General features: G+C 36.9%; 2 protein-coding genes across 4 annotated transcripts in view; one reads left to right on the forward strand and one right to left on the reverse strand.

The window, feature by feature from the left end:
- Positions 1–27132, forward strand: lmx1al (LIM homeobox transcription factor 1, alpha-like). Its single transcript, XM_055188063.2, has 9 exons — positions 1–164; positions 1962–2047; positions 2380–2563; positions 21283–21515; positions 24135–24298; positions 24385–24462; positions 24974–25091; positions 25171–25326; positions 25434–27132. The coding sequence occupies exons 1-9, from the start codon at positions 121–123 to the stop codon at positions 25589–25591; spliced, it is 1221 nt and encodes a 406-aa protein (XP_055044038.2). The 5' UTR covers positions 1–120; the 3' UTR covers positions 25592–27132.
- The window catches only part of LOC129430663 (coiled-coil-helix-coiled-coil-helix domain-containing protein 5), a 34960-nt gene that overhangs the window by 1935 nt on the left and 5784 nt on the right, over positions 1–27241 (reverse strand). For 2 of the 3 annotated variants that reach the window (XR_012359150.1, XM_055188114.2), the window contains exon 5: positions 2810–3352. The exons of the other annotated variant lie outside the window; for it this stretch is intronic. The gene's annotated coding sequence lies outside the window, so the exon portion shown is untranslated. Of the gene's footprint in view, positions 1–2809; positions 3353–27241 lie in introns of those variants that run through there. 3 annotated transcript variants of the gene reach the window in all.

A 27241-nucleotide genomic window follows, 5' to 3' on the forward strand; every position in this document is an offset into this window, starting at 1 on the left:
GGCTGAAGATCAGTGCACAGTCCCGCTATGCGCCCGCGCCACTGCCTGATTTCTGGAATATAACACTAAAGTTTAGGTTTTGGAAGATTTCTGCCCGTTTTCTTTTTCAAAGGTATTTTGATGTTACCAACAGAAATCTCAGGAGGAGTGTGTTTTAGCACAAGGTAAGTGCGAGGATGAGAAAGTCATCACCTGCTCTTATCCAATACATACAGGTCGACTCTGTAAATATGCGCACATTTCGTCTCTTTTTTTTAAACTGACATTTAGTGGAACACTTTTATACACTATAACGCTTATATAGACATTTATAGCCTAAAATTTGACTGTGCAGGAGTTAATGAAGAGATTGAGCTTGCGATTATACATTAGACTGTCTGTTAAGAATTCAGACTAAGCATTTTTAATTAAAAAAAGCATACAGATATTTCAGAAAAATTAAGGGTTGTTGTTTATATATATTTTTTTTAATTAAATGCTGAATGCGGATAGTCTGTATTTTTTTTTAATAAACACATGTTTCTTCTATCTTAACCAATATGATGATTTTATTGAATACAAATGCTGTAGTAAAATATTAAACATTTGTAAGGCAGCAGAAACTAGTTTAACATAGATAGATAACACATTAAATAAATATAAAAGCGTGTGAATATAAACGTTTTATCGACATACAGTATTTACAGAGTAACACTCCACTGTAAAATGTAGCAGTTTAGCACAAGTATATTATATGATTAACTCCAGAAAACACAAAATAAAGTCATTTTATTTTAAATTCATAAACTAAAAAAATCAGCATTTAGACTTTTATGTGGTTAAGCTTTATTTATGCATTTCATTTATATCATAAATATTATTCTCTTTATGCTTATGACCTTCTAGATGTGTGTTTTCCTAAAGTTTGGAGCTTGCGCATTATTATGAGCAGACAAACATCTCAAATAAATGAATGTCTTTAATGATTAAGAAATAGATTAGGCATGCAGCATGCAAAAAACTAAATGCGACTTTACATTTTCAGGCAAGCTTTGTTTTTAATAAACTAAACTAAACTAAACAAAAAAGGCATATTATTAGGCTATTATTATTATTAATAATAATAATAATAGCCTAATAATAATAATAATAAACAAACAATAACTCGGTTACAATTAAGTATTTTAAAAATCATTTAAGATAATACTACATACATCATAACTGAGAGTACTAAGAATTACTACAGTTTTCTTTTTATGCGTTAGTTTGTAAAATATAAATATATTTTAATGTTATTCTGAAACAACGCACAGATCATGCGTGGTACCTTATATATGGCTTTTTGTTTCACATTTTTATTTTATCAAACCTTTTTTTTCAAAGATGCTCCTAAAAATTATTTTGGCATAAAATAGCCTACATTAATTTGCTTTGAATCTTGATAGACTCTATTTCTGTTTTAAATGCCACGACTGTGATTTTTTGTGATTTACTAAATAATTTAAATATATAAAACGTGAGTCTACAGAAGCCGCACAAGTTTGTTACGGACAACTGCAGACTGTGTGATAAACACAAGCTTTAACAGAGATAAACTTTTATGCGCAACATTTAAAACCTCAAAACTATTTAGATATATTAAAATAATGTAAATTAGGTGTGACTAATTCAATAAAATGATAAAACTGTGCTGCTTTATACCAACACAGAGAGAGAAACAGAAAGAAGAACACGGAGAAACGGGCCGCATTGGATTTGGCTTTTGCCCCGCTGGCCCGTGGATAGACTAGCCTACTTATAGGCTAAGCTTTGTTAAAATAATTTCAAATAATTTCATGACATGATGTGTTTATTTAAATTATATAAAAATAATAGCAATGTGTGCACACATTAAGATGAAAGCTTGCGTTTCATATGCGCGCGCACATATTTATTTATCTGATGACTTTCTGTAAATGTATCTTTGTTGGTTTTTTATTCAGTCAGCACTCCAAAGAAAGAAGAAACGGAATGAAAACAGAGGAAAATCCATCATGTCTTCAGCAGGCTCCCTCAGCCACACCTTACGGTATAAAACCTTAAAAAAAATACTGAAGAGCAAATACTCTTAAAAAAATAAAATAAAAGTCCCTTTACCTGAAGGTCATGCAGGCTGAAAGAACCTTTAGCATCTACCAAACCTTTCTGTTTAATAAAAGAATTATTGTAGTGGAAAAAGATTAAATAACTATTTTTTACATTATTCAATTAATACACGGCAAAGCTGACATGTAAAAAATTATGTGTTTTAATAAAAATATTTGATGTTGTATCTGTGTATTTAATAATTGAATTTAAATCCCTCGTTGAGCATTTGACATTGCTCCTCAGCTGACACCTGCTCTTGTTTTGTCCCATCAGAGCACGTGAGAGGAGGAGAAGTGTGCGCAGGGTGCGAGTCTCCGATTGCAGACCGCTTCCTCCTGCGCGTGAATGAACTGTCGTGGCACGAGACGTGCGTCAAGTGCGCGGTGTGTCGCAGCGCGCTGAGTGGAACCTGCTACAGTCGCGACCGTCTGCTTTACTGCAAACACGATTACGAGAAGTAAGAAAGATTCATGTGCGTCCTGTGCCGCTACATGCATGAACACTGAATCAAATATATCTAAACATCAAGAGAAAATACACATCAATTTTATATAAATGACATTTTTGTGATTGCTCTTTGATGCTCTCCACTATTGTAGAATATAATACATTTTCAAAAATAGTTCACCAAAAAGTGAGTTATTTAGCATTATGTTTATTCCGGATGATCTTCTGATATTTCTTATGATTTTTCTTCACTACATGTTCACTTTCATTTATTGGAAAAGCATCCTGTCCAATATCTGCTATTGTCAAGAAAATCATACAGGTCTGGAGAAAGTAAATAAATCAGGACATAATATAAGACCTTGTCTGTGAAATCCAGGCTAAAGTCTCATATAATCAAATTTTGATATAAGGAGCATCTTAGTTTGATTTCACATTGATTTTCTTAGAAATGACCTTAGTCAATATTAAAGATATCAAGGTTATATTTTCACAGAATGTGTAGAAAAATACATCACAAAAATGTTCACAGGCCTATTCATTTTTTGATGAACTACCTCTTAATTTTGATGATTTTAGAAAATAATTGATGAATTGGACTATAAGGAGGTCTTATGTGCAGTATGACATTGCTGTTTGTTCGCTAGCAAATCCTTCGGTCAGTTCAGTTGTGGTCAGAGGGAGATTCCAGTCAACCATAATTCCCCTGTGATATCATAGGGTGTGTAGACAGTTGAAGGACGCTTTTGAGGGCTGATATTGCACTGTTGTGAGAAGTGTGGACACTCCTACTGTAGATCTGGAGTAATACAGAATAAAATGGAGAAATAAGCATTTTTTAAAAAGTTTATTACTAAGAAAATTATTGCATTTATGATTTTAAGACAATAAATCTTGTCTTCAACATGGGCCCAACAATAATTGTGTGATTTCTAATAATGTTTTTGCAAAAAAAAAAATCCAAATATGAGGTAAACAATAACCTAATATCCTGCCATTGAATAGTTGCCGCATGTTTGAAGCCCATCCATCATCAAGGACTCCAGTGGGTTAAGTCTTTCGAAGTGAAGCAAATATATTTTTGAGAGTAAACGATTCATATTTTGAGCTTATTTAGAGATTGATAAGACTAGCAGTTGCTAATGTAAAGGAATGCTTCCCAAAAAATAAAAATAAGTTGCATTTAAATGTAAACAGCACTGTAAGTTCTGGATGATTCACAATGGCACCACACCGGCTCCACGTTGGTATATGTACAGTAAGACGATAAGTGGCTCGTGCGGATCTCATGACTGTGTGTTTCAGGTTGACGTATATGATGACTAGTCACCAGAACCAATGATCATTTTACGTACGGACGTGGAGCCGTCGTGCTGCCATTTTAGATCAACTCAGTGTTCATTGTTTACATTTAATTTTCATTTTTGGGTGAACTATTCCTTCAACTTTAGCAAATGCTAAACTTAACACACTGAAGGTTTACATTATAATGCATTAATTAGCATAACAAAGTAATGCACACTAAAGTATATGACTCATGACATCAGAAATATTTTTATGGCTTTGTAATGTAAGCAGGATTATGATGTTAATGTGGTAGGCAACTGCAAATACCACCAGAAATATCAAACTGTTCATTTGTATCAATTTTCAGTTTTGCATGTAACAATGATGTCATCATAAGGCTAAAAGTGATGAACTGCTACAAAAAATCATTTTATCTAAAAGGATACTGCTCACTATTCAAAGCATGTTGTTATTCACTTTGAGCTTGGTAAATATATGTGACCCTGGACCATAAAACCAGTCATAAGGGTACATTTTTAGAAACTGAGATTTATACATCAACTGAAAGCAGAATAAATAAGCTTTGATGTATAGTTTGTAAGGACAGGACAATATTTGGCAGAGAAAAAACTATTTGAAAATTTGGAAACTGAGGGTACAAACAAATCTAAATATTGAGAAAATAGCCATTGAAATTGTCCAAATGAAGATCTTAGCAACATATTACGAATGATGAATACATTTTTGATATATTTACACTGTAAGACTTTTTATTGTATATATGCGGTAACTGCCAGTGAGTTACTGTAACTGCCCCTTTACAGTACCATAACTGTACATGTTTTTTACAGTATGATGCCTTTACCGCAGTTCCATTTTACAGTATAATACCATTACTGTAACCTAATAGAATGCCTTGAAGGGGAATTAAACCCGTGTCGTAGGTCCGTAACACTACCACAGTGACACAAAATAAAAGTTACTCGCTACACTCCCCAAGTAGCCTTTTCTGTCACTCTCCCGACACTCAGAGGAGCGAAATCTTTGCGTCACTAATGTTTTGAAGTCTTGAGGTCAAATTCAAATCTTTCTTGTTTCTATCTACAATTCTCATATAAATTATTTACACTGCTGAAAAACAATTCACATTTTGAAATTTGCTTCACTGCTAAAAGCATAACAAATAAAATTTATTTCATTTCATAGATATATTTTATTTTTCCATTTTATATGCTTTAATAACACTGTTTTATTCAACCACAGTAGCACTGCTGCTGTTGTTGTTGTTTTACAGCAGTCTACCGCAAATTCAAAACATACAGTAAATCACTGTAAATTAAATGTTAATACCCATAATGCAATGCATATTACATTAATGAACTGGAAAAGGAAATGATGGTATTTTACTGGGCATTTTGTAGTAACTGTAGAATTTACAGTTAAGTCTAACAGTGTACAGTAGAAAATTGACCAAATATCTTCATGGACCATCTAATAATTTTTGGCATAAAAAATCGATATTTTTTAACAACTGCTACAAATATACCTGTGCTACTTATGACTGGTTTTGTGGTCCAGGGTCACATATATTAATTTAAATACGTTCTTCATCCCCTGACATTCCTTATTTTAATTTAGGTCCATCACATTTAAGTTTTCCCTTTTTTTGCAAAAGTTTATTATTGGCTAGTACCGCGTCTGCACTATGGTATGTTCTGTATTTGTGGAGGAGACCTGGCACAGTCTTGCGCTGGTGACCTTGAGTGAATCAGCAACAATGTCTCCTTGTGTCTTTCGCCGTATATCTATCAGCGCCCACCACTTCTGCCCTCTTACCCCTCCTCAATATACTGTACACCAGGTGTGTGCGCTATCCTTGAGGTGCGTCTGCAAAAACTCGAGGTTTTTTATTAGACTACATTGAGAAAATCCTCTGTGTGATGACATTAACTTATTCTGTCAAAAACGATGGAATCAATTTGACTTCATTCAATCATCAAAACTATTTTTTAAGGTTCGTTGGAGGTACCATTCATTTGGTCTGTGTGCAACCCATTTGATCAATCTGACACAGGTTATCTCTTATATTATAAAACGTCTGTGTTACTGTACATACCAGAATGAAGCACGGTAGTTGGCAGAGAAGGGTTGAAAAGTGAATTTTGGGGACATTAAGAATAAACTTCTTTTAAAATAAAAAAGAATAATAGTGCATATATTGTATACCAAAAAACAAGGAATGTGCATTACAAAAGTAAATACAGTTTGCTATGTTTTCCTTTACACTGCATTCCTCAGTGCGTGTTGTCCTTAAATATCCATAAAAAATAGTCAAATACCAGCCATCGTCATTTTTCCGGCAGACTTTGTCACCACACAGTCAGTAGATAACCATGCTGGTGAAACCAGTCCCAGACCAATAAAAGCTCTCAGCCCCAGGGTACGGTGCCTGGATCCCTGGCAGAAAATTAGACAACTGAGGGTCTCAGCGGCCCATCAGCCCCCTCCTTTACCCCAAGACAAGACTTCCCCAAGACGAGACTGAGAAGTGGATATTTAAGATGCCCCATGTTTAATAGATCACTCTGTGGGAAGCAGAACCACAGGAAATCCTCTATGCACTAAAAATGTATTATATATATACGTTGTTTCTTCTAGAAAACAGCGAGATATATTGTAAAATTTAGTACGATTTTTACTAAAGTCTCTATTTTTATATCTCAAAAGGAATTTCACGAGAAACGTCCGAGACGAATTTTAATGAAACATGAGAATTCGATTAAGTCTCATGAGCAATATAAGAGCAACAAAAATGTTCACCTTTCATTTGTTCTCTCCCTCGCTCCTCCTCGCTCTTTGCGAATCTCTCTCTCCTCTACCTCGTCCATCACTGTCTGATTTCTAATAATATTTCTGTTCTAAACTTCATTTCCTACTTGTTGAGATTTATAGCCGCGGTGACACCAATCAGTTTATCTCTCCATTTATCCCACATTTTCACTTAATCATGTGTCTGTGTGTTTGTGGGAGAGGGAGGGGGGCGTTGATTGGGAATGCTGCTAATTATGTTCCTAGACATGACTACAAGCTGTGTTGTGCTTAGAGAGTTGTTGTACTGTCAGAGAGAAATATGACACATGGGCTTTGCTGTGGGATGTTGCCGTACCTCGGATTTGCCACTGAGTCAATAAGCTGAAATTGAGCTATATTGAAGTAGCTAAATGGACGGTCGCACAAAGAAAACATCTTCACCCAAACCCAAACAACTTTCATTCGTGTTGTGGAACACAAATGGAGATTTTAAGTAGATTTCTTAAAAATAAAAGGCGCTACGAAAGGTTCTTCACCATGCCATAGAAAATACATTTTTGGTTTTTCAAAAAAACATTTAGTCAAAGCTGTCACTGGGGTAATACCCTTTAAAAAGGTCCTAATATAGGTCCCAATTATGTAAACATTTGGTATACCTTTGAGGCACTAATATGAACTAATGTGGTGCAGAGCTAATACTTTTATAAAAGGGCACCGCCCCAGTGACAGCTAAAGGGACCTTTTTTTCTGACAAATGTGTACCTTTTGATCACCTGAAAAGCATTTTCACTAGTACAAAGAATGTTTAAAACAGAAAGATTTGAGTTTTTTTATGGAACCATTCAGCCAAAAAATGTTTTTTTTTCTAAAGCAACTTTATTTTTTTTCATTGTATGTAAAGAATATGCCGTAACTTCAAAATGTCTTTCTGTTTTTATGAAAGCAAGAAACAAAGGTGTATTGTCATTGTAAGTACATAATGGAAATATATAAATTTTTGTGAGTTAACCCTTTAATATTATTCCTCAAAACCTAAATATTAAACTGGTCCATACCATTTGTGCTATAGACATCTGTTATTCTTTACATTGTGTGACTTGTTGAGAAGAGGTCTTTACTTTTCAACGCTTATCGGACTTAGAGATTTCACTTGATGGATGATAAAATGGGTAAAAATAATCTCTGTTGTAGACTAAGTCTGTGATGCCATAAAACAAAGGTTCTTAAACTGGGGGGTGGGTCCCCCTTAAGGGGCGTAAGAGCCCAAGGGGGATTCATTTAAAATACATTAATTCGTCATAAATTCTGTGCAATTAACTTTAGAAAATAAGGCAACTGACCAACAGCACATCATATGATTTAATTTGTTTTGTTTAATTCAGATTCTGAGTTTGAGATTGTTTTATGTCATGGGTTTTCTTTGGGGGGTGGGGCAAAGGGATGCACCCTACACAAGGTGAGGAAAGACTATTTTTGGTTCCCAAAAGAAACTTACTTTCATATCTTTTTATAGTCTGAGGGGCGGTGTCCCGTACGGGGATTAGACTAGTCCTAGACTAAAAAAAATGTAAGAGCTTTTCAAACTGTAAACTTGTACTGACATATCTTAAAATACATCAGTGCTCTTGGTTTTGCCTTAAAATGTACACAGGTAATGTTTTTAGTGAGGCATGTTTGTTCAAACTTGTTATATTTCCTAATTAAACTAAGGCCTAGTCCTGGCTTAAACTAATCCCTGTCTGGGAAACCACCCCTGTATCGTTTAAAAATAAGTTGCTTCACATTGCAAATTTTTTGGCTTAATGTTTCCATAAAGAACCTTTAAAGTCATGAAATGGAAGCAGTGATTGTCTTATTTTCCCCGTGGTGAAGTATATCCAGGTGAAATGGCTTATGAAATGAAAAAAATAGTGCTGGACTTGAATTCGTCGGCGATCTTTTCCCGGATCCCGTCCACTTTCCATACCATATGATCGGAATTGAAGAGTGATCGTTTCGAGGAGGAGGGAGATTTACGTTTTTGATGAAAGATTATACAATATCATAATCATTTGTAAAAAAAATACCACAAAAATTTTAGTTTTTAATTTCTATTTCATTGCGACTTCGACTATGTAGATTTTTAGCGGCATCTAGTGTTGAGATTGTGAATTGCAGCCAACAGCTCAGTCCACAGCTCACCCCTCCCTTTCGAAACGCATAGAGAAGTAGGGTAGTGCCGATAGACGATAGTATCGATGATCGTCAGACATATTGTTAATAGCGGGCTTTTATGACGATAGCTGGAGATGTGCAGGAGTTATTATTATTATCATCATAGTTTCACATTAACATGCACATTAACATGCGCATTGCATGCTTTTCCTTGCATGAGAGGGTTTGTGGGTTTACTCAGCACGAGAGAGTTTGTAACGCGCACAGATTTCTTTTCGCACGCACGTGGACTCAACGCGTGCGTCTTGGACTCTTGCTTGGACCTGAATGCGCGCGGATTGGATTTTTGCTTGGCGTTGAATGTACAGTGCTTGGACTCCTAGAACCTGAACTTGTAATACCCGTGACTCTGATATTTCCTTGCACTAGAGCAGTGATTCCCAACCGGGGGTACGCGTACCCCAGGGGGTACGTGAAGAGTTTCCAGGGGGTACGCGAAAAGATTTACATTTTGCTTTGATCTCATTTACTTTTAATAAAAATGTCTTTCGTTTGTCCAGTCATTGACCTACGATTGATTTTTGTGAGGAAAGCATTGTAAAAAGGACAACTTTGTAATTTTAATCTTATCATTAATATAATTAGCCGTCAAGAGTAAATGCGCTGCATGATCCAAAACGCAATAGCGATGTCCAACTCAAGAACGATCTGACTATTTTTAATGAACCTGAATAGTTTCTAAAGACACAAAGTTTATTAACTATAATTAATGTTTAAATAATGTTATAATATTCATTCCCGCTGCAGTTGCATTTTCAAATTACGTTTGCATTATTTTTGGCTAACATTTTTATTGCGATGTCCTGCCGAGGTCTCTTATTTGCGACCTTGTACTAATTTGCGCTGCTCTTAGTAGATTGCAGTGGTCATTAGAGAAATTTGCTTATGTCATTGTGCATGTGTATTTTATTTGCGCCTTTGTAGTAAATCACACGCAAAAATCCAGCGCTTATTTGGTATTGAGCTCTCCCGTGCTGTTTAGTAAATGCCCGTTTGTTTTGGTTTGTTTTTTTTGAGAATGCCTTAAAACATTTTGTTTTTCTTTATTTTTTTACAGAATAATTTAACTTTTTTGCACACTTAAATTATCAGTAACTTAAATTGAGATTTTAGTAAATTTAGGGCATTTACTAAAAAGGACGTGGGAGCTCAATTCCAAATGGGCGCCGCGGAGTTGAAAATTTGCGTGTGATTTACTACAAAGGTGCAAATAAAATACACAGGCACAATAATGACATAAGCACATTTCTCTAATGACCACTTCAATCTACTAAGAGCAGCGCAACTTAGTACAGGGTCGCAAATAAGAGACCTCGGCAGGACATCGCAATGAAAATGCGGACTGCGGAGTGTGAAATTCCAGCTAAGTAAAAGTACACTATGAACCGGAAAGATGAAGGGTAAAATAAGTTTTGAAATACCTGATTTTACTTCTCCTCGTGACTTCTCCTCCTCTTTTCTCCAGCAAATTAAACATAGCATGCATGGCTTGGCAAACTATATTTATTTTAAAGTATGTTCCTCTGGCAAAATGTAATCTCCTCGCATTAAAGTTAATGTAGGAAAACTTCCACAAATGCATATGCAATAAGGTCGCAAAAATAACACCTTTTCAGGGCTAAATATCTACTGCGTGTCTTTAGTAAGTTCAGTCGTTAGTTAACACCAAAATGATGGTTTGCGCAAGCTGGTAGTAAATCTGGCCCTTAAAGGGGTCATATGATGAATTTTTTTAATTTGTCAAATAAGTCTTTGGCGTTCCCAGAGTCCATATGTGAAGTTTTATCTCAAAACACCCTACAGATAATTAGTTATAGCATGTCAAAATTGCCATTTTGTAGGCCTGAGCAAAATGTGCCCTTTTTGGGTGTGTCTTTTAAAATGCAAATGAGCTGATAAAATGCAAACACTGATCGCAATGGTAGTGGTTTGTTGAAATAAACATGCTTCATCAGTCAGTGCTTTTTACTTTAATGTTTAAAATTAATTAATTAATTAAAATTACTAATTATTTGTCTTTAAAACACAACTTTGGTTTAGTTTCGATGAAGGGGTACTTGAGCCTTACTGATAGGGCTGTGGGGGTACTTAGGGCTAAAAAGGTTGGGAACCACTGCACTAGAGAGTTTGTTGTTCCCACTCACCTGCACGCAGGAAATTTTAGAGCACCTGGACACTTATGACAGTGTTGCCCTTGCTTCTTCTTTGTCCACCAATCAAGTGACTTGTCATAAATAAGCAAAAAATGAACATATAAATAAATGAGTAAACTACTGCCCCGCCCCCTGATACTATTTTGTATTGGCAATCTCACAAGCTGACAATAGGACGATTTTAAAAATGGGGCATATCGCTCAACACTATAGAGAAGCTATGGTAGCCACCACAGGACAAACTTGTGATCGTCTGAGACAACGTAGTGACGAAATGCACTCTGTAGATCAGTCTGTCCATTTAGGGCTACTGTAAAAACATGACGGCGACTTCCATGCAAGGGGACCCGCAGTGTATGTAGATAAAAACGGCTCATTCTAAGATAATAAAAACAATATGAGATTGTTGTAAGGAACCTTTTAAGCACTTTTAAAGGAGCACTCCACTTTTATTTGAAAATATTATAATTTTCCAGCTTCCCTAGAGTTAAACATTTGATTTTTACAGTTTTGAAATCCATTCAGCTGATCTCAGGGTCTGGCGCTAGCACTTTTAGCATAGCTTAGCATAATTCATTGAATCTGATTAGACCATTAGCATCGCGCTGAAAATTAACCAAAGAGTTTCAATACTGTAATTCCTCAAATACAGACCGGGGCCTTTACTTACCTAAACTGCCGAAGGTAACAGGCTTTTATTTGAAGCAGGCTTTTAGAGACAGGCCTTTATTTAAAATTCCATTTGTTTGATAAATAATTTTTTTAATTAGCCGTTAAATTAAAAGCGATAGCGTTTTAGTGGATAGAGATCATTCATTTTTTAACAGTATATTTTTTCAAGGTTGCTGAAAAGTACGTCACTAGCACTAAATGAGACCCATCCAATGTAGCTACTGCCATCTATTGGCAGCTGTGCATTATGATGAACTTGAATGCATTTAGAAGATAACACCGCGCTCACATTATCCAAATCATGCCCCACCGCGATCGTCCCCCCTCCCTACTTCATACACGCACTCACACTGTACTTTTATCTGAGCCCAGGCGCGCTTTCATCATTAGAATGCATTTGTTTTGAGCAAAGCAGGAGGTAAAGCACTCTCTTAAGACTGAAACCCATCGTAATGTTAAGTCTGTGTTTTTTATTCAGTCGTATGAAGCCCTCTCACATGCCTATAATATTGCTTAGTTGATCTGTTGCGTGCGCACCGTAGATATTCACTAGCCCCGATGCGCGCATTAAAAGGTTTTAACGAAGGCAGATGAAGGTGAGTGCTTGTGCAGTTGACGTCTTTCCTTTTGAAACGTGCTCTTGCGCGAATACACTCGCACTGCGCGTAAGCTAAGCTTTGTTTAAAGTCGCGCTTTGGTCCGCAACGCAAGCCTCCGCGGATCGCGCGCGCATCTCACCAAACGGACGAGGCGTTTATAGTTTCCCCCAGCCTTAATTTGAGACCGGCCTTTATTTGTCCGCGATGACCACGCCCCCGGCCACTATTTGAGGAATTACGGTATTTTTCCTATTTAAAACTTGACTCTTCTGTAGTTAACATCGTGTACTAAAACCAACAGAAAATTAAAATTTGAGATTTTCTAAGCAAATATGGCTAGGAACTATAATCTCATTCAGGCGTAATAATCAAGGACTTTGCTGCCGTAACATGGCTGCAGCAGGCCTAGTGAAATCTCAACTTTTAATTGTCTGTCGGTCTTAGTACACAATGTAACTACAGAAGTGTCAAGATATAAATAGGAAAAATATCCAAACTCTTTGGTTATTTTTTAGCGCAATGCTAATGGTCTAATCAGATTCAATGGATTATGCTAAGCTATGCTAAAAGTGTTAGTGCCAGACCCGGAGATCAGCTAAATGGATTCCAAAACTGTAAAAATCAAATATTTAACTCTAGAGGAGCTGAAAAATTTGCATATTTTAAAAAAAGTGTGTCCCTTTAATAGTGTAGAACCCTTTTCTATTACAAATAACCTTTTGAAGTTTCTGTGGATGCTAAAGGTTCTTAGAACCATACAGCCTGACAAAAAGCTCAATTTTTAAAAGTATAGAGCATCTCTTGAGATGGATGGCTGCGCTTTCACACACTAACTGCCCTCCCTTCCAATGGCAGTGCATGTTTGGTATTAAGAAGCATTACTAACAAGTTGAGAAATGTAAAGTCAAGTTTTAGATGATGTGTTATTTTTATGTGTCTGTGATTTTGTTTAGAGGTTGCTTCAGCTGAGAACATAAATAGATTGCGGTGCATCATGCCAGGACCCTCATTAGATATTTGGTTATATTCACCGCTCCTGGATAACATGTTTTGTGGCCACATGGTTTTGGCTTTGTTTTAAGCCTCCGTATCAGACGTCCAGAGAAAGAGGGAAGGAATGGGATGAAGAGAGCGAAGGAGAGCTCAGAGGATGTGAGGAGGTCGTGGAGGTGACAAACAGAGGTGCAGGAGAGATGAGCTCGAGGTGTCTCCTCCTGCGATATTGCCACTGTTTTTGCATAATGTGTGATGAGTCTCCATCATCTCGCCTCCCGCACAACAATTTCATTACAGACGGCTAATAAATGTTTCATGGCAGAACAAGCTGCTCGCCTTGGCTTTATTAAATCTGAGATAATAAAAGAAGAACGACAAAAAATGAGAGTGGGGGGGGAGATAGGAATAATGCCATAGATATTCTCAAACAGGACCGCTGTATCTTCTGTTTCTGGGGCAACGAATCCCCCGCTCTCCCCCTTCACGTGCTCTTTTTTCGCTGTGCCACGGAGAGACAGGAAATGAGAATCTGGCTGACAGGATATTGCGTTCTGGTGGCCTGGGGATTAGCCGTTTTATCCAAACACACACATACACGCACTCACTCTCACCTCGCACAACTCAACGCATCGATTTTGTCGGTCCGTACACAACTGAGTATCTCACAGAAAACACAGTTTGGTCATAATGTATGAACGGGTCATGTTGTCATTGAATATATGACAGTAAGGAAGTTGTGATGTTAAACGTGGATCCGTACTGCATATTCACTGTGTCATCTTTTGAGGACTGCTGCATGTGAGCTGTTGTTTTGTTGTATCATAACGTGAAGCCAGTCATTTCATCTTAATTGTCAGAATCAATAGTTTTAAATTGAATAAAACTAGTAGCAGTAGAAGCAAAAAAGAGGCAAAATAAAAAAAACATACAGAGATAAAGCAAGCTGGAAAAATACACAACCTTAAAATAAAAGTATAAAGCGTTCTTCACAGCAATTTTTTGGGCTTTAACTTTTTTGGGCTTCAAAATCCGTAGCACCATTTACTACCATTATAAAACTTGAAGGAGCCAAGACATTTTCTAATATAACTCCGATTGTGTTCATCTGAAGGATGATAGTCATGTACATCCCGACTCAGATGGCTTGAGGGATAATTTTTATTTTTCGCAGTCTTTTATCTTTTACAAAACTAATGACTTGAACATTTCTCCACTATTTTAGTGCAAATCCAAGTTATTAGTAAAAAAAAAGATTTTGATCTCAGCATATTTGTGCCATATAGAAGGTTTCATTGGACGCACATGCACTGACGCGATACACGTCTGGATCCGAACTTTACTTCCGGTTTCGTTTATTTAATGGTCTGACTAGTTTCTAAACTGAACTCTTGAACAAATACCTCGTCGAAAATAACAAATGTTTTGATTTCCTATGTGTCGGTTATTTTGCTTGTTATATAAATAAACTACGTTTAAAGAACTTTGTTGTTATTCTTAGCGGAGTTTACCGAAAGTTACGTGCGGACCACGACAGCCGCTTGTTTATACTGTTACTGCTGAAACCGTCTATACACTGTCAGCAAAATATGTACTCCAGCTTTCACTGGGGCGATACCCTTTTCAAAAAGTATCTTGCACACAGGGCAAAAGCGTTAACGCTTGACGGAAGGCTTGTCTAAAGCGTGGCCAACAGCCAATCACAGTGGCCGCAACACATGCTCGGGTCTTGCATAAACGTAATTGGCTGGCTCACACTAGGTTATCTGATTAGCTGACGTGGCGTTGGCGCTTGAAAAGTTGAGAAATGTTGGACTTCTACAGTGATATCACCCATTAAAAGTGAATGGGAAGCATCAACGCTTACGCCCCGCTTTCGTGTGAATGTACCATTAGTAGAACCTCAGAGGTACATATTGATACCACAGACAGCCTCAAAGATACATATCGGCATCAAATCTATACATATCTGTACCTAATGGTACACATTAGGACCATATATACTAATTGGCTATATCACTTGGTCTCCTCTCCACTAATAAGCTGGTGTGTGGTGGGCGTTCTGGCGCAATATGGCTGCCGTCACATTGGTGGTGGTTGAGGAGATTCCCCCCATTTTTATGTCTTATTTTGAGGTTTGCGGGAAAAAAGCGCTATATAAATGTAACAAATTATTATTATTTTAAAGGCTAATGCCTTAGTGACTGGCACATATTTTGACAATTTTGTCCAACAGCGTATGATGGCCTAAAAGTACCATACACTGTCAGAAAAAAGGTACAAAAAACTGCATCATTTCTGTCACTGGGGTGGTTCATTTTGGTACCTTTATGGGTATCCAACACATTGAAATGTTGTACCTTTTGGGTACAATAATATACCCTTTTGTGGACCTATTGTGTAACTTCAGGGACCATTTTGTACTAGTTAAATCTTAAGGGTACAAAACAGTTAAAGATACACAATGGATTCTTAAGGTACATTAATGTACCCAAAAAGGTACAACATTGTATTATGTTTAGTAGTGGTGGACCAAATGTGTTTTTTTATGGCCAATGGCAATATTAAGTAAGCTGTATTGCCGATATAACACAAATGTTATCACAGTAAAAAACATTTTTTATGCATAACATTTATAAATATACCCTTTTGAAGTACTTAAAACATATTTACATGACATAATTAATGTGGGTCTGACATCTTACGGTATGTAAAAATTTGTTGTAATTATGCAGTTGGTTGCCAGTAACTTACTGTAGAAGATAAAGACTGAAAATGTTTCATGTTTATTTAACTTTGAACAAACTGTTGCCAGTAAATAACACAAATGTCAAATCTACAGTAAATTACTGGCAGCTAGTTCCCAGTAATACTGTAATTTCTACAGAATTTTTTTTACAGTGTACTGTTTGAATAAGTGTGTTAAACTAGTGTGGTGTTGTGTGTGTCACAACATAACGTCATGTTAAAAAGTAAATAATGATTGGTAATTTTACTGTCTGACAGACTTTACATTGAGTGACACTGAGTGTCTTTTTATTAAAAACATCAAATTTAAGTAATGAAGACATTTACTGGCAGATTGAAAAGATTTATGCAGATATCAAAAAAAATATCAAAAAAAAAAAAAATATCAAAAACAAGTCATTGTCTTTACAGAATAAAACTATAAAATAACAGCCTCATGCAAAGCATTTTGGAAGCCAGAAATCCTCATCAACCTTTTTCTGGTTTCTGTTTTTCTTCTTCAGATTTTGGCTCCCATAATTTTAATTTTATTCTGTAAAGATAAAGACTTGTTGATGTTTAATGTTCATTTAACTTCGAACAACAAACTGTTGCCTGTTGTAATGTAAAACATACATTAAATTCTACAGTAAGTTACTGGAAACAGCTGGCAGTAATACTGTCATTTCTACAGAAATTTTTAACAGTAGGGTACCAATAAAGTGACAGAAAAGGTACAGTTTTGTACCTTTATTTCTGACAGTGTAATAAAAAAACTTTGTAATAACTTACCATATTGATACATTAACATGATCATTATGTGAAAACCAATAATAGTGCCAATGTTCCGACACCAGAGAGAGGTAAAAATCCTATTACTGTAAGTTTCAAAGACTCCTGGATGAATAATTATATCAGTGTAATGACACTGTCTGTTGCTTCATTAGCATAGATCCAAACACCGGTGATCAATGCTTAGTTTCAATGCAATAAAACATAATTAGAAAATGAAAGTTTGTATCCAGCCAATAATAATTAGCCGAATAGCTTTGTGTATAACATTCTGTACAAGTAAGAAAAGGTGAGCGATACAATAAAGCTAATACATGTGTGTTGATTCAAGGGCTGCCATAATGTGTGTCAGTACATTAGCTGCTCACCTGTGCTTTCTCTTACGCGGATGAGTGGTCTGATGTACATTTTTATCAGCTACCTGTTGGTTTTCTCATATTTCATGGTTGTGAATATTGGCGTGCGTGCGTGTCGGGGAGGGAGGGCGGTGGGAGCGGGTTGTGGGGAATGCTGGGAGATTTTAATAACGCAGAAGCAGTGCAGTGAGATTTAATAAAAGAAGATGATGTGATTACGAATCCCTGGCTCTGAGCCACCTTTCCTCACAGCAATATCCGCTCTCTCGCTTTCTCTCTCTCTTGCTCTCTCTCTCTCTCCTTCACACACACCCGTGCAATTATATGTACATGTATGATTTACATACTGGTTCCCAATATATACAAAAAATGCACCAGAGGCTCTGATAAACAGTGTAAGTATGATAGGAAGTGTTTGATTGTGTAAAACGATGTGTTCGTGCATGGCTTCGGCACCCACGTCAGGATTTTTACTGTAGATTTATGTCAAACTTTATTGAATATTATTATCATCAGCGGTTTGCACATACATACTGCCTGGTTTCCCTCTGTACTCGTAATTACTTTTGTCCAAGCTAGATTCACAGTGTCTGAGATTATATTCACAATTGACCTTTAGTATCTCTGGCCCTCAGATCTTTGTTAAAATGTAAAAATCGGTTATTAGAGTTGTTTAATGCACCCATTTAGAACTTTTTTGAATTTTCATCTGTGAGAGTTTATACAATAAAGAAAAAAAATTCTACATTCAAGCATTCGGCAGACACTGAAGTTAAAAGTATAATCCAGTTTTTATGCATACGCTGGGCTACATACTATATTCTTCTGTACGCATATATGCAACCTACAAGTACAAAGTATGCGCATGGTCAGTTTTTTTAACTATGCGTACTTTGTATGCACAGGTCGTGCATGCGCATGCGTATATGTAAAATGTAGTTTGTAGCCCAGGAGATTTTGTCACAATGCATATGTGTCGAACGTACTAGTCAAATAAACTATGCTTTGCAAGGCAGTGTGTTTGAACGTGCATGTACATAAAAAACGTAAAAAACAGACTATACACCGGGCTTTACAGTAACTTACATTAATTTGATGTATACAATTTTATCAGTACGTGTGTTTCCAACCTGCTCCTAAAGAAATTCATACTTATATTATGAGTTAGCTTCGAATGAATTTGTAACTTAACATTTTTTTGGATTTTTCATCTGAGTTTATACAATAAAGAAAATAATTTGTACATTTAAGCATTCGGCAGACACTGAAGTTAAAATTACAGTTTTTACGCATAAAGTGGGCTACACTATAATCTTCTGTATGCATATATGCAACCTACACGTACAAAGTATGCGCACCGTCAGTTTTTTTAACTATGCGTACTTTGTATGCACAGGTCACGCATGCGTATATGTAAAATGTAGTTTGTGCTTTGCAAGACAGTGCGTTGGACCGTGCACGTACGATCGCATACACGTAAAAAAACAGACTATACATCGGGCTTTACAGTAACTTACATTAATTTGATGTATACAATTTTATCAGTACGTGTGAAATTTGTACTTATATGAGTTAGCCTGTTTGAATGAATTTGTAACTAACTTTTTTGGATTTTCATCTGAGTTTATGCAATAAAGAAAAGAATTTGTACATTTAAGCATTCGGCAGACACTGAAGTTAAAAGTACAGTCTTGTTTTTACGCATACAGTGGGCTACATACTATTTTCTTCTGTACGCATATATGCAACCTACACGTACAAAGTATGCGCACCATCAGTTTTTTTTAACTATGCGCACTTTGTATGCACAAGTCGCGCATGCTTGTATGTAAAATGTAGTTTGTGCTTTGCAAGGCAGTGCGTTCGACCGTGCACGTACGTTCGCGTACACGTAAAAAACAGACTATACACCGGGCTATACAGTAACTTACATTAATTTGATGTATACAATTTTAACAGTACGTGTATTTCCAACCTGCTCCTAAAGAAATTCGTACTTATATTAGTTAGCTAGTTCGAATGAATTTGTAGTAAAAAACATGATTATTGGAAAAAAAATAAGGATCCCACCCTTATACAGCGTCACCGGGTGAAAGCAAATCATAAACCTATGAATTTGGTCTTACGAATGAGCCACCTTGTAAAATACGTAAGAATTGCAATGAGAATTTTTGGTGTTTCCTGGTATTAAACCCAAAGGCTTTTGCGTTGCTAATGCATTGCTCTATACCAAGTGAGCCTCAGGACAAATTGTATTTTGCATAAAGAAAATGAAGCCTGTTCTTAAACCCACAAAGATTTTTGCATTGTGACAGTTTTTTTATAAAGCCTCCCATCATCCATACTTTTTACTTTTTCGTTTTCTGATAATTCCCAAGATTAATTCTTAATGATGAATTACATTTAAAATAAGAATGATTGACTGTATAGTTGACATGTCAATAATGTTACAACACAAAAATTCAATGTCCTTAAAAACAGGAATTGATTTCTTATTTCTTTAAATTTTAGGGTAAAATCATGGATGAGTTTCTCTCCTGCTGTTGCTTTAAGGATTTGGCTGAGGGCTTTTTGGTGTTGATGTTCTTGGATCTGTGTTTAGTAGGTGGTGATTTGGGTAATTTGGCAAACGGATTGAGAGAGATTAACCATAGCAGCTGCGTTTCGGACAGGATCATCACATCGGTGCAGATTAGCGAGACTATAATGTGGACCTGGCCGTCTCTCACTTCAGCAGATTTCTGATATGACACCTTCATCTCATGCAGTCAGGGTTGTTTAACACACACACAACATGGACACAACTCCTGCCATCCAACCCCAACTTTGTTACCATTTCTGTTGTCTATCATATGCATTTAATTGGCTACTCTTAAGAAATAAGTTATAGTGACAGCATCCTTTTTTCTTTGCTGGCCTATAATTTTTATAGTCTACTGTTTGATAAAGCAAACATTATTAATATTACTGATACAAAAAGGTAAATGGCTTTCAAAACTTTATCCAAAGCAACTGACAGGTCATTTAAGTACATTTTATCAATACGACCTTTGCTTCTAACGTAATAGTCTACCAACTGAGCTCCAAGAAAACTATTAACCCTTAAGTATTAAACTTTGCCCTGCACTGTTTGTGCCATTGACTTGAGGTTTGTTAACCTTATCCCACATCCCTAACTACAGGTCAAAGCCGTATCTAAAGAAAGGGCGCGTTCTATTGATTTGGGGCGGTGGGCAACCACCTAAATATTTGGGAGTGAGTTTCGCACCATTTTTCGTCCAGTTCACTAAAGCTTTCACATTATGGCACATTTATTTCCTGTGCATGTTGCTTTGGGTTAATGAAATGTGCACAAGGATTAGACTCTCATAAACACCATATGAGCGTCTACAGGTACATCTGTGGCTACCTGTCAATACTGATGAGAGTACACGTGCAGGGCCGTATACGCTCTTGCGAATGTGTGTGCGTGTGCGCAAGTATGGCGTGTTTATTTGAGTGTGTGAAAAAGAAAGGCGAGAGATTAACCCCATGCTACCCTCAATCCCCGGTTATGAGTTTACAGCGTCTGTCTGGGCATCGCACTGTTTAAACAACAATCTAATTAATCCTGTCTTTATTAGTTTCACTGAGCTGGGGAGGGACACTGGGAGGGAGGACAGGGAATTCTGGCAGAAAATATCCAGCGGGTAGGAGGGAAGGGAAGAGGAAAACGAGGGGTTTGGTGGGGATTTAAGGGTGATGCTTGATGGGCAATCTAAACGGTAAAGACGTAACTGTGGGTAGCGTGACAAATGACCTTAATGCATTTGCTCGCGTCTGCCAATTCACTTTACTTTGTAGCAGTTGATCATTTAAGGATACCGTTGGTATGTTTGAGGTCTCCTTTGATTCTCATCTGGTGAGCAATGCGCTAATAACACTAAGGTCACAGGTTCGATTCCTCATGTTGATGATAAAATATGCAACTTGTCAAATGCAATACAATGTAAATACTATAAAAATCTTATACGTCCCACATCAGTTGCGCATGTGTGACATCTTCTGTGTTGTCAAATATTGCCACCCAGTGTTACACACGAAACATTGCACAAAAACACTAACATGTCTATTTGTTTCTCTCAGGTTGTTTGTGAGGAAATGCAGCGCGTGTCTACAGGCGATCAGCCGTTCGGAGCTCATCATGCGTGTGCTGGGACAGGTGTATCACCTGGGCTGTTTTAGCTGCTGTGAGTGTGAACGGCGACTACAGAGAGGTGATGAGTTTGTGTTGAAGGAGGGACAGCTGCTTTGCCGGGGAGACTATGAGAAAGAGAGAGAGATGCTGGCTGCCATCAGCCCGGCCCCTACTGAGTCAGGTACAAGTAAACATTAGATTAATGTCCTATATGTAAGTCAAAACACAATAATTGTTTTAGAAAACACAATTCACTAATTAGACTTAGATGTTGATCTTTTATTTTATTTAAAGGGGTCATAGTGTGAAAATCTGACTTTTTCCATGTTTTAGTCCTATATTTGGGTCCCTGGTGCTTCTATCAACCTAGATACTAAATGTAAAAAACAACAACCCAGTAACTTAGTTTTGGTAAGCCATTTTTTGCAGGCATGTGAAAAATTAGATAATTCAGATTTTGCCTGTTTTGTGAGGTAGGTAGCAAGGCTAATTACAATAATACCACCCCCTTAATCTGCACTATCCAACCACGGCACTGCCATTTAACGCAGAGAAAAAGAGAGAGAAAAAAGAATTGACAGCACAATTTCAACAAACCACCATCATTGTAATCAGTGTTTGCATTTCTTCAGCTCATTTGCATTTTAAAGGGCAAATTTTAGCAAAATGGGAATTTTAACATGCTATAATATATTATATTTGGGTATTTTAAGCTAAAACTTCACATAAGCATTCTGGGGACACCAAAGACTTATTTTACCAAAAAATCTCATAATATGATCTCTTAAGTCGTAATTATGGTGATCAGTGTTTGTTTTAGTTCAACTCTTGACCCTTGACTTTTATTGCTTACTAGCTTTCCCTGGCTGCTAAAATCAGGTTTGTTATGGCAAAAGGAGCTGGTAATTTAGTATGATGGTTGTGGTTAGCATCTGATGGCAGTGCTCAACATCTAGTGATTTGAGTTAATAACTCATTGCTTACTCACTCATCAAAAGTATTTTTCTATCAATGTGATACTATAGACCCCTTCACGGTTCACGTCACAGGCGGTTCCCACTGCACATGTCGGGGTCAGAAAAGTCATTACAACAGATTGAGTTGCGTATTATTCGGTATCGTTAAAAATGCCTACTTACGTCGTGGGCTGTGAAAATCGCACGAGGTCTTCCGTTAAGTTTTCGCGATTCATGCAGAATCTCAAAAACAAAAAAATACAACATCTGCGGCTGCAAGCAATTAACGTGCAGACTGGGATAATGGAAATATCAAAGAGGCTTGTGTTTGTAGTGCTCACTTCATTTCAGGTAAGTCATAATTTTTCAGCCCTGTTATATTAAATTATAAAGCCTGGATGGTATGAACAGTTTGACCCCATGCTGCGCGCGCACCCGATAGTCATTCAATGTTTACAAACCTTGAAGGGGTATATAGTACAGTAAAATTTGTCAATCTTCGGGATTTTGAAACACTATGCACATTAAAAATTAACCATTGTGTTATTTAGTCACACAAACATCAAGAATCAAAGTGAAAATCTCATCAATGGTGACAAATAAATGAAAAACTTCATGCTGCAATGCATTTTGGGTATAAAAAAATTACAAACCTCATCAAAGACTCACATCATGCACTGCGGCATGGATAAATAATAAACTTTTTACAATTTTCTTTGGTCAGCATTGTTGATATTCATACTCCGATTCTTGATATTTGTCCGTCCCAAGTACACACAGCGGTTAATTTTTGCCCAAAGTTTCTAAAAAAAAAAAAACGTAATGACAAACTGCTATGAGAATGCTGTATCTCATATACATTATTGACAGAAAAGAAACATTTGATCATCACCTAATCAATTAATTAGGTGATGATCTTTACAATTATGTACCAACCACCACAGAATTGCACTATTAACTTTACATTACCATAACAAATGTGTTTTATACACAAAGTTAATGCAACCAGGGAAAAACCAGCAACAAAACGTCAAGGGTCAAGAGTCCAAACTAAAACAAACACTGATCACCACAATGACACATTGAATGGACTTTAGTGAATTGTGTTTTCTACAGCAATATTTTTACTGAACATTCAGAAATAATGTTTTATAACATTAATTTTAAAATAATAAAATGCAATGTTTCTCTATCATTTACATAGCAAGCAAAAAAGTTTATATAGAAGTTGTTTGTGTGAACATTAAAACACAATTATTTGAAAATTATAGAATTTAACGTTTAGACAAATAAGAAACGTTCTTAAAACATAAAAAATTGACACTTTTAATGTTGGCATTTTTGGTAACGTTGAAAACGTTCAAGGAACATTCTTAGAAGTTTTCTCTGTTAACTGGGATGCCCGTCCTTTTAGTTGAATTTTATATTTATGTAAATTTAATTAAATCTAGGTCCTTATTGCATTAGGAGAGTAAACAAGGAATCAACCATTTAGATGCACCGCCACTGTGAAAACAACTTTACTGTATGTCCTTTTGGAAAAGGCTGCAAATTTAGGTGTCATTTGTCCATGTTACTAACACATAACAAAACGCTTGGTCTACCATTGCTCATTTGATAATGATGTCAAAGTTGTGAATGTGAAGAATTAATATGACAATTCTTCAAAAATGTTAAAAAGTTAAGTTTACAGATAGTACCGGTGTACTTCAACTTGTAAATACGGATGTTAAAAAAAATCGTAAGTTTCCTGCTCGTATTTACGACTTTGTGGTGGCATTAATCTCCTAAATATGTTATATAGCCCATTTGATCACGTCTTAATGCTCCTTTTTCCCATGCAGTAAAGAGTGAGGATGAAGATGGTGGTGGCATCTCTGCCGGGGGAAAAGCTGGGGATGATGGGAAAGAGCACAAGAGATCAAAGAGACCACGTACCATCCTGACCACACAACAGCGTCGCGCCTTCAAGGCCTCATTTGAGGTGTCTTCCAAACCCTGCCGAAAGGTTAGTTGTTATAGGCCATTTCTATACATTAAACGTGTGTGTTAAAGGCACACAAACAGTCCATGCATGTTGTCTATGCATTGTAGGTGAGAGAAACCCTTGCAGCTGAGACCGGACTGACAGTGAGAGTCGTGCAGGTGTGGTTCCAGAATCAAAGAGCAAAGGTAGACTGTCATCCTCTCTTATTAACAGTTTTAACAATGATTAAATTATTTATCTCCAGTCTGAATATCTCAATATCATGCTTTAGCATCATAATTTACATTTGTTCAGTTGAAAAAAATAGCAATTCGTACATATTTTACGAGGTGGCTAATTCGTATTAATTCGTACAACCACATTTTTGTACGATTTGCCTTTGCCCGTGACGTTGGGGTTAGCGATGAAATCGTCCGTTTTTACATGATTAACTTCATACAAATTTGTACGAATTCATACGAATTTGCCAACTTGTAAAATATGTACGAATTCTTGTGAGATAAGGCTGGGAAAAAACAATGTTACCTTTTTACAATCAAATAACGACAATCCAAAACCCCGCACATCCATCAATAAACAAACATATGAGGACTAGCCACGAGACACACAGGAACCAATAAGATCATGGATTTGAATATGCAATTGTCCAACATGCCAGGTAGAGATGACCTCATCGAGTGTTTATTGTGTCCTCAGATGAAAAAGATTGCTCGCAGACAGCAACAGCAACAGCAGCAGCAGGAACAGGAGCAGATGGGCGGAGGCAGGAGGGGGCCGAGCAGAGGGGGGCGCCAGAGTAACGATGACAGCGAGGGTAAGACGCGTCCGAACGACCGGACAACTGTGTGAAGTGGTTTGACTGAAGGTGTGAACCCTATGCCGTCTTTCCACAGATGGCTCCAGCAGTCACGGTCTGGACGGACTGCTCTCGTATTCCTCTCTGCCACGCCAGCAACTGTTGGCTTTGGATCCGAACATATATGCGAGCGAGCAGTTCAGACACGGGCTCACACCGCCACAGCTCGGCCCGGAGCAGATGCACTCTTACGGTGAGCCACGACGAGTCTTACTGTAGTTGTTTAATTGTTTAGCGAGTGCTTAGTCGGCATTTTACGGCATCATGTTTGTTTTTTAACTGAATTTACTTCGATTTCAGACTCGGAGACAGTGTTTCACGACTTGGACAGTGAGGGAAGCCTTAGTCATCTCGGTGACTGTCTCCTGACGACTGCCGAAGCTGGAGTTCTGGCGGGGCGAATAGGAAATCCCATCGACCGCCTCTACTCGATGCAAAACTCGTACTTTACCTCGTGACCCCTCGGTGAACCTGGTTTCACGCACCAAATAGCAACAAACAAATCGAGTCCCACTGGAGTACACTGGACACAACTGCATCCCACAAATACAATAACCCGATCTTAGCCACCTCCCAAAAAACAAATCGGATAGTGAACAAAACTTTTGAAATGATGCAAGATCGAGTAGAACAGTATCTAAAAAAAGGTTGATATTAAGGAAAGATACTATTTGGTTGACTATTCAGGGTACATTATACAAACAGGCGAACATCTCTTTTAACAATAGGGTGTGACAACTAATCGAATATTTAACGTCGATAATATTCGATAATGAAAATAATGTCATTATCGATTAGTTTGGTCTGTGACGTCACTTGCCCACCGCCCCCATTGGAACAGCGTGAGCTGCGTGGTTATAAAGTCAGAAGCATCTGCTCCAAACAAAGATAAAGTCACTTAAATTAAACTTTTTTTAAACAAACTTAGCCCCTTTGCTTTGTCCTGTCAATCATCGCGCTCGTCATGTAATGCTGTATAAACAAGCTTGCGCTGTATGGTGCATACATGCGTGATTATTATTGACTATTATCGAATATTCAATGAGTTATCTCAGCCCTATTTAAAAGTCATACAGGAGGCACATGGCAAAAGTTTTGTGTTACCTCACCCTTACACACAAGGATATCACACCAACAAGTAAAATCCACATTACACATGCCTTTCACGAATTGCCTTTGCATTTGCTTTACAAGTACAGCTTGCATAGGAATCGGCTCCAAGTACAAACCAAAACGTCTGCCATGAGATGCATTAATATTTCATGTGAAGTTTACAAGTTTATCACAAGAAAATATGTTGACAGTCTATGAAGAAATGCACTGGATGTATCTGGCCTGCACTTATTTATCCATTCAAGCAAACACGCGTGACTGTGGAATATTGTACGTTAATTCACAGACTAATTTTAACTATTGGCACTTTCTCAGACACAGATTGAATTATGTAATAGAAATGAAATATTCAGTTCTTTTAGCAAGCCGTATTGACTGTGCATTAGATATTTCAAAGACAATACAAAACAAAAGACATATAATCTAAAAATAAAATGAGCATGAATAGACGGGAAAGGCAAAGCGGAGTAGATGTCTTGTTAGGGTTCACAGAACACAGGAGGAACAAACATCACATTCATTGACATTGACTCAGTAGTCAACAGCACATAACACGGGAAATTTCAGATAAGATATAGTTATATACTCGATTAACTATTAAACTATTGCAGCTTGATTTGTGGTTACTCAATGTAATACTTATGTCATATACAGTAACAATACTACAAGTGAGATAAAAGTTATGTTGAATAGAGACCAATGTTTTAATTTAACAAGATTAATGATTAGATCTCAGGTAAATTTAAATAATATCAAACTGTATAATATCTGGTAACAGGGTAGAGTAAAAATATCAATTGAAAGAAATGTTGAAAGCAGCAAGGCCCCTGCATTTATTTTTACGGCACACTCTTAAAGGAAAACACCACATTGTTTTCGGTATTTTGCTATGTTCTTACCTCAGCTTAGACAAGTTAATACATGCCTATCTTTTTTCGGTGCGTACACTTGGTCTTTGTGCAGCGCGTCGTGAATGTGTTGGCATTTGGCCTAGC

This window comes from Misgurnus anguillicaudatus, chromosome 19, assembly GCF_027580225.2.
Source record: "Misgurnus anguillicaudatus chromosome 19, ASM2758022v2, whole genome shotgun sequence".
Taxonomy (NCBI): domain Eukaryota; kingdom Metazoa; phylum Chordata; class Actinopteri; order Cypriniformes; family Cobitidae; genus Misgurnus; species Misgurnus anguillicaudatus.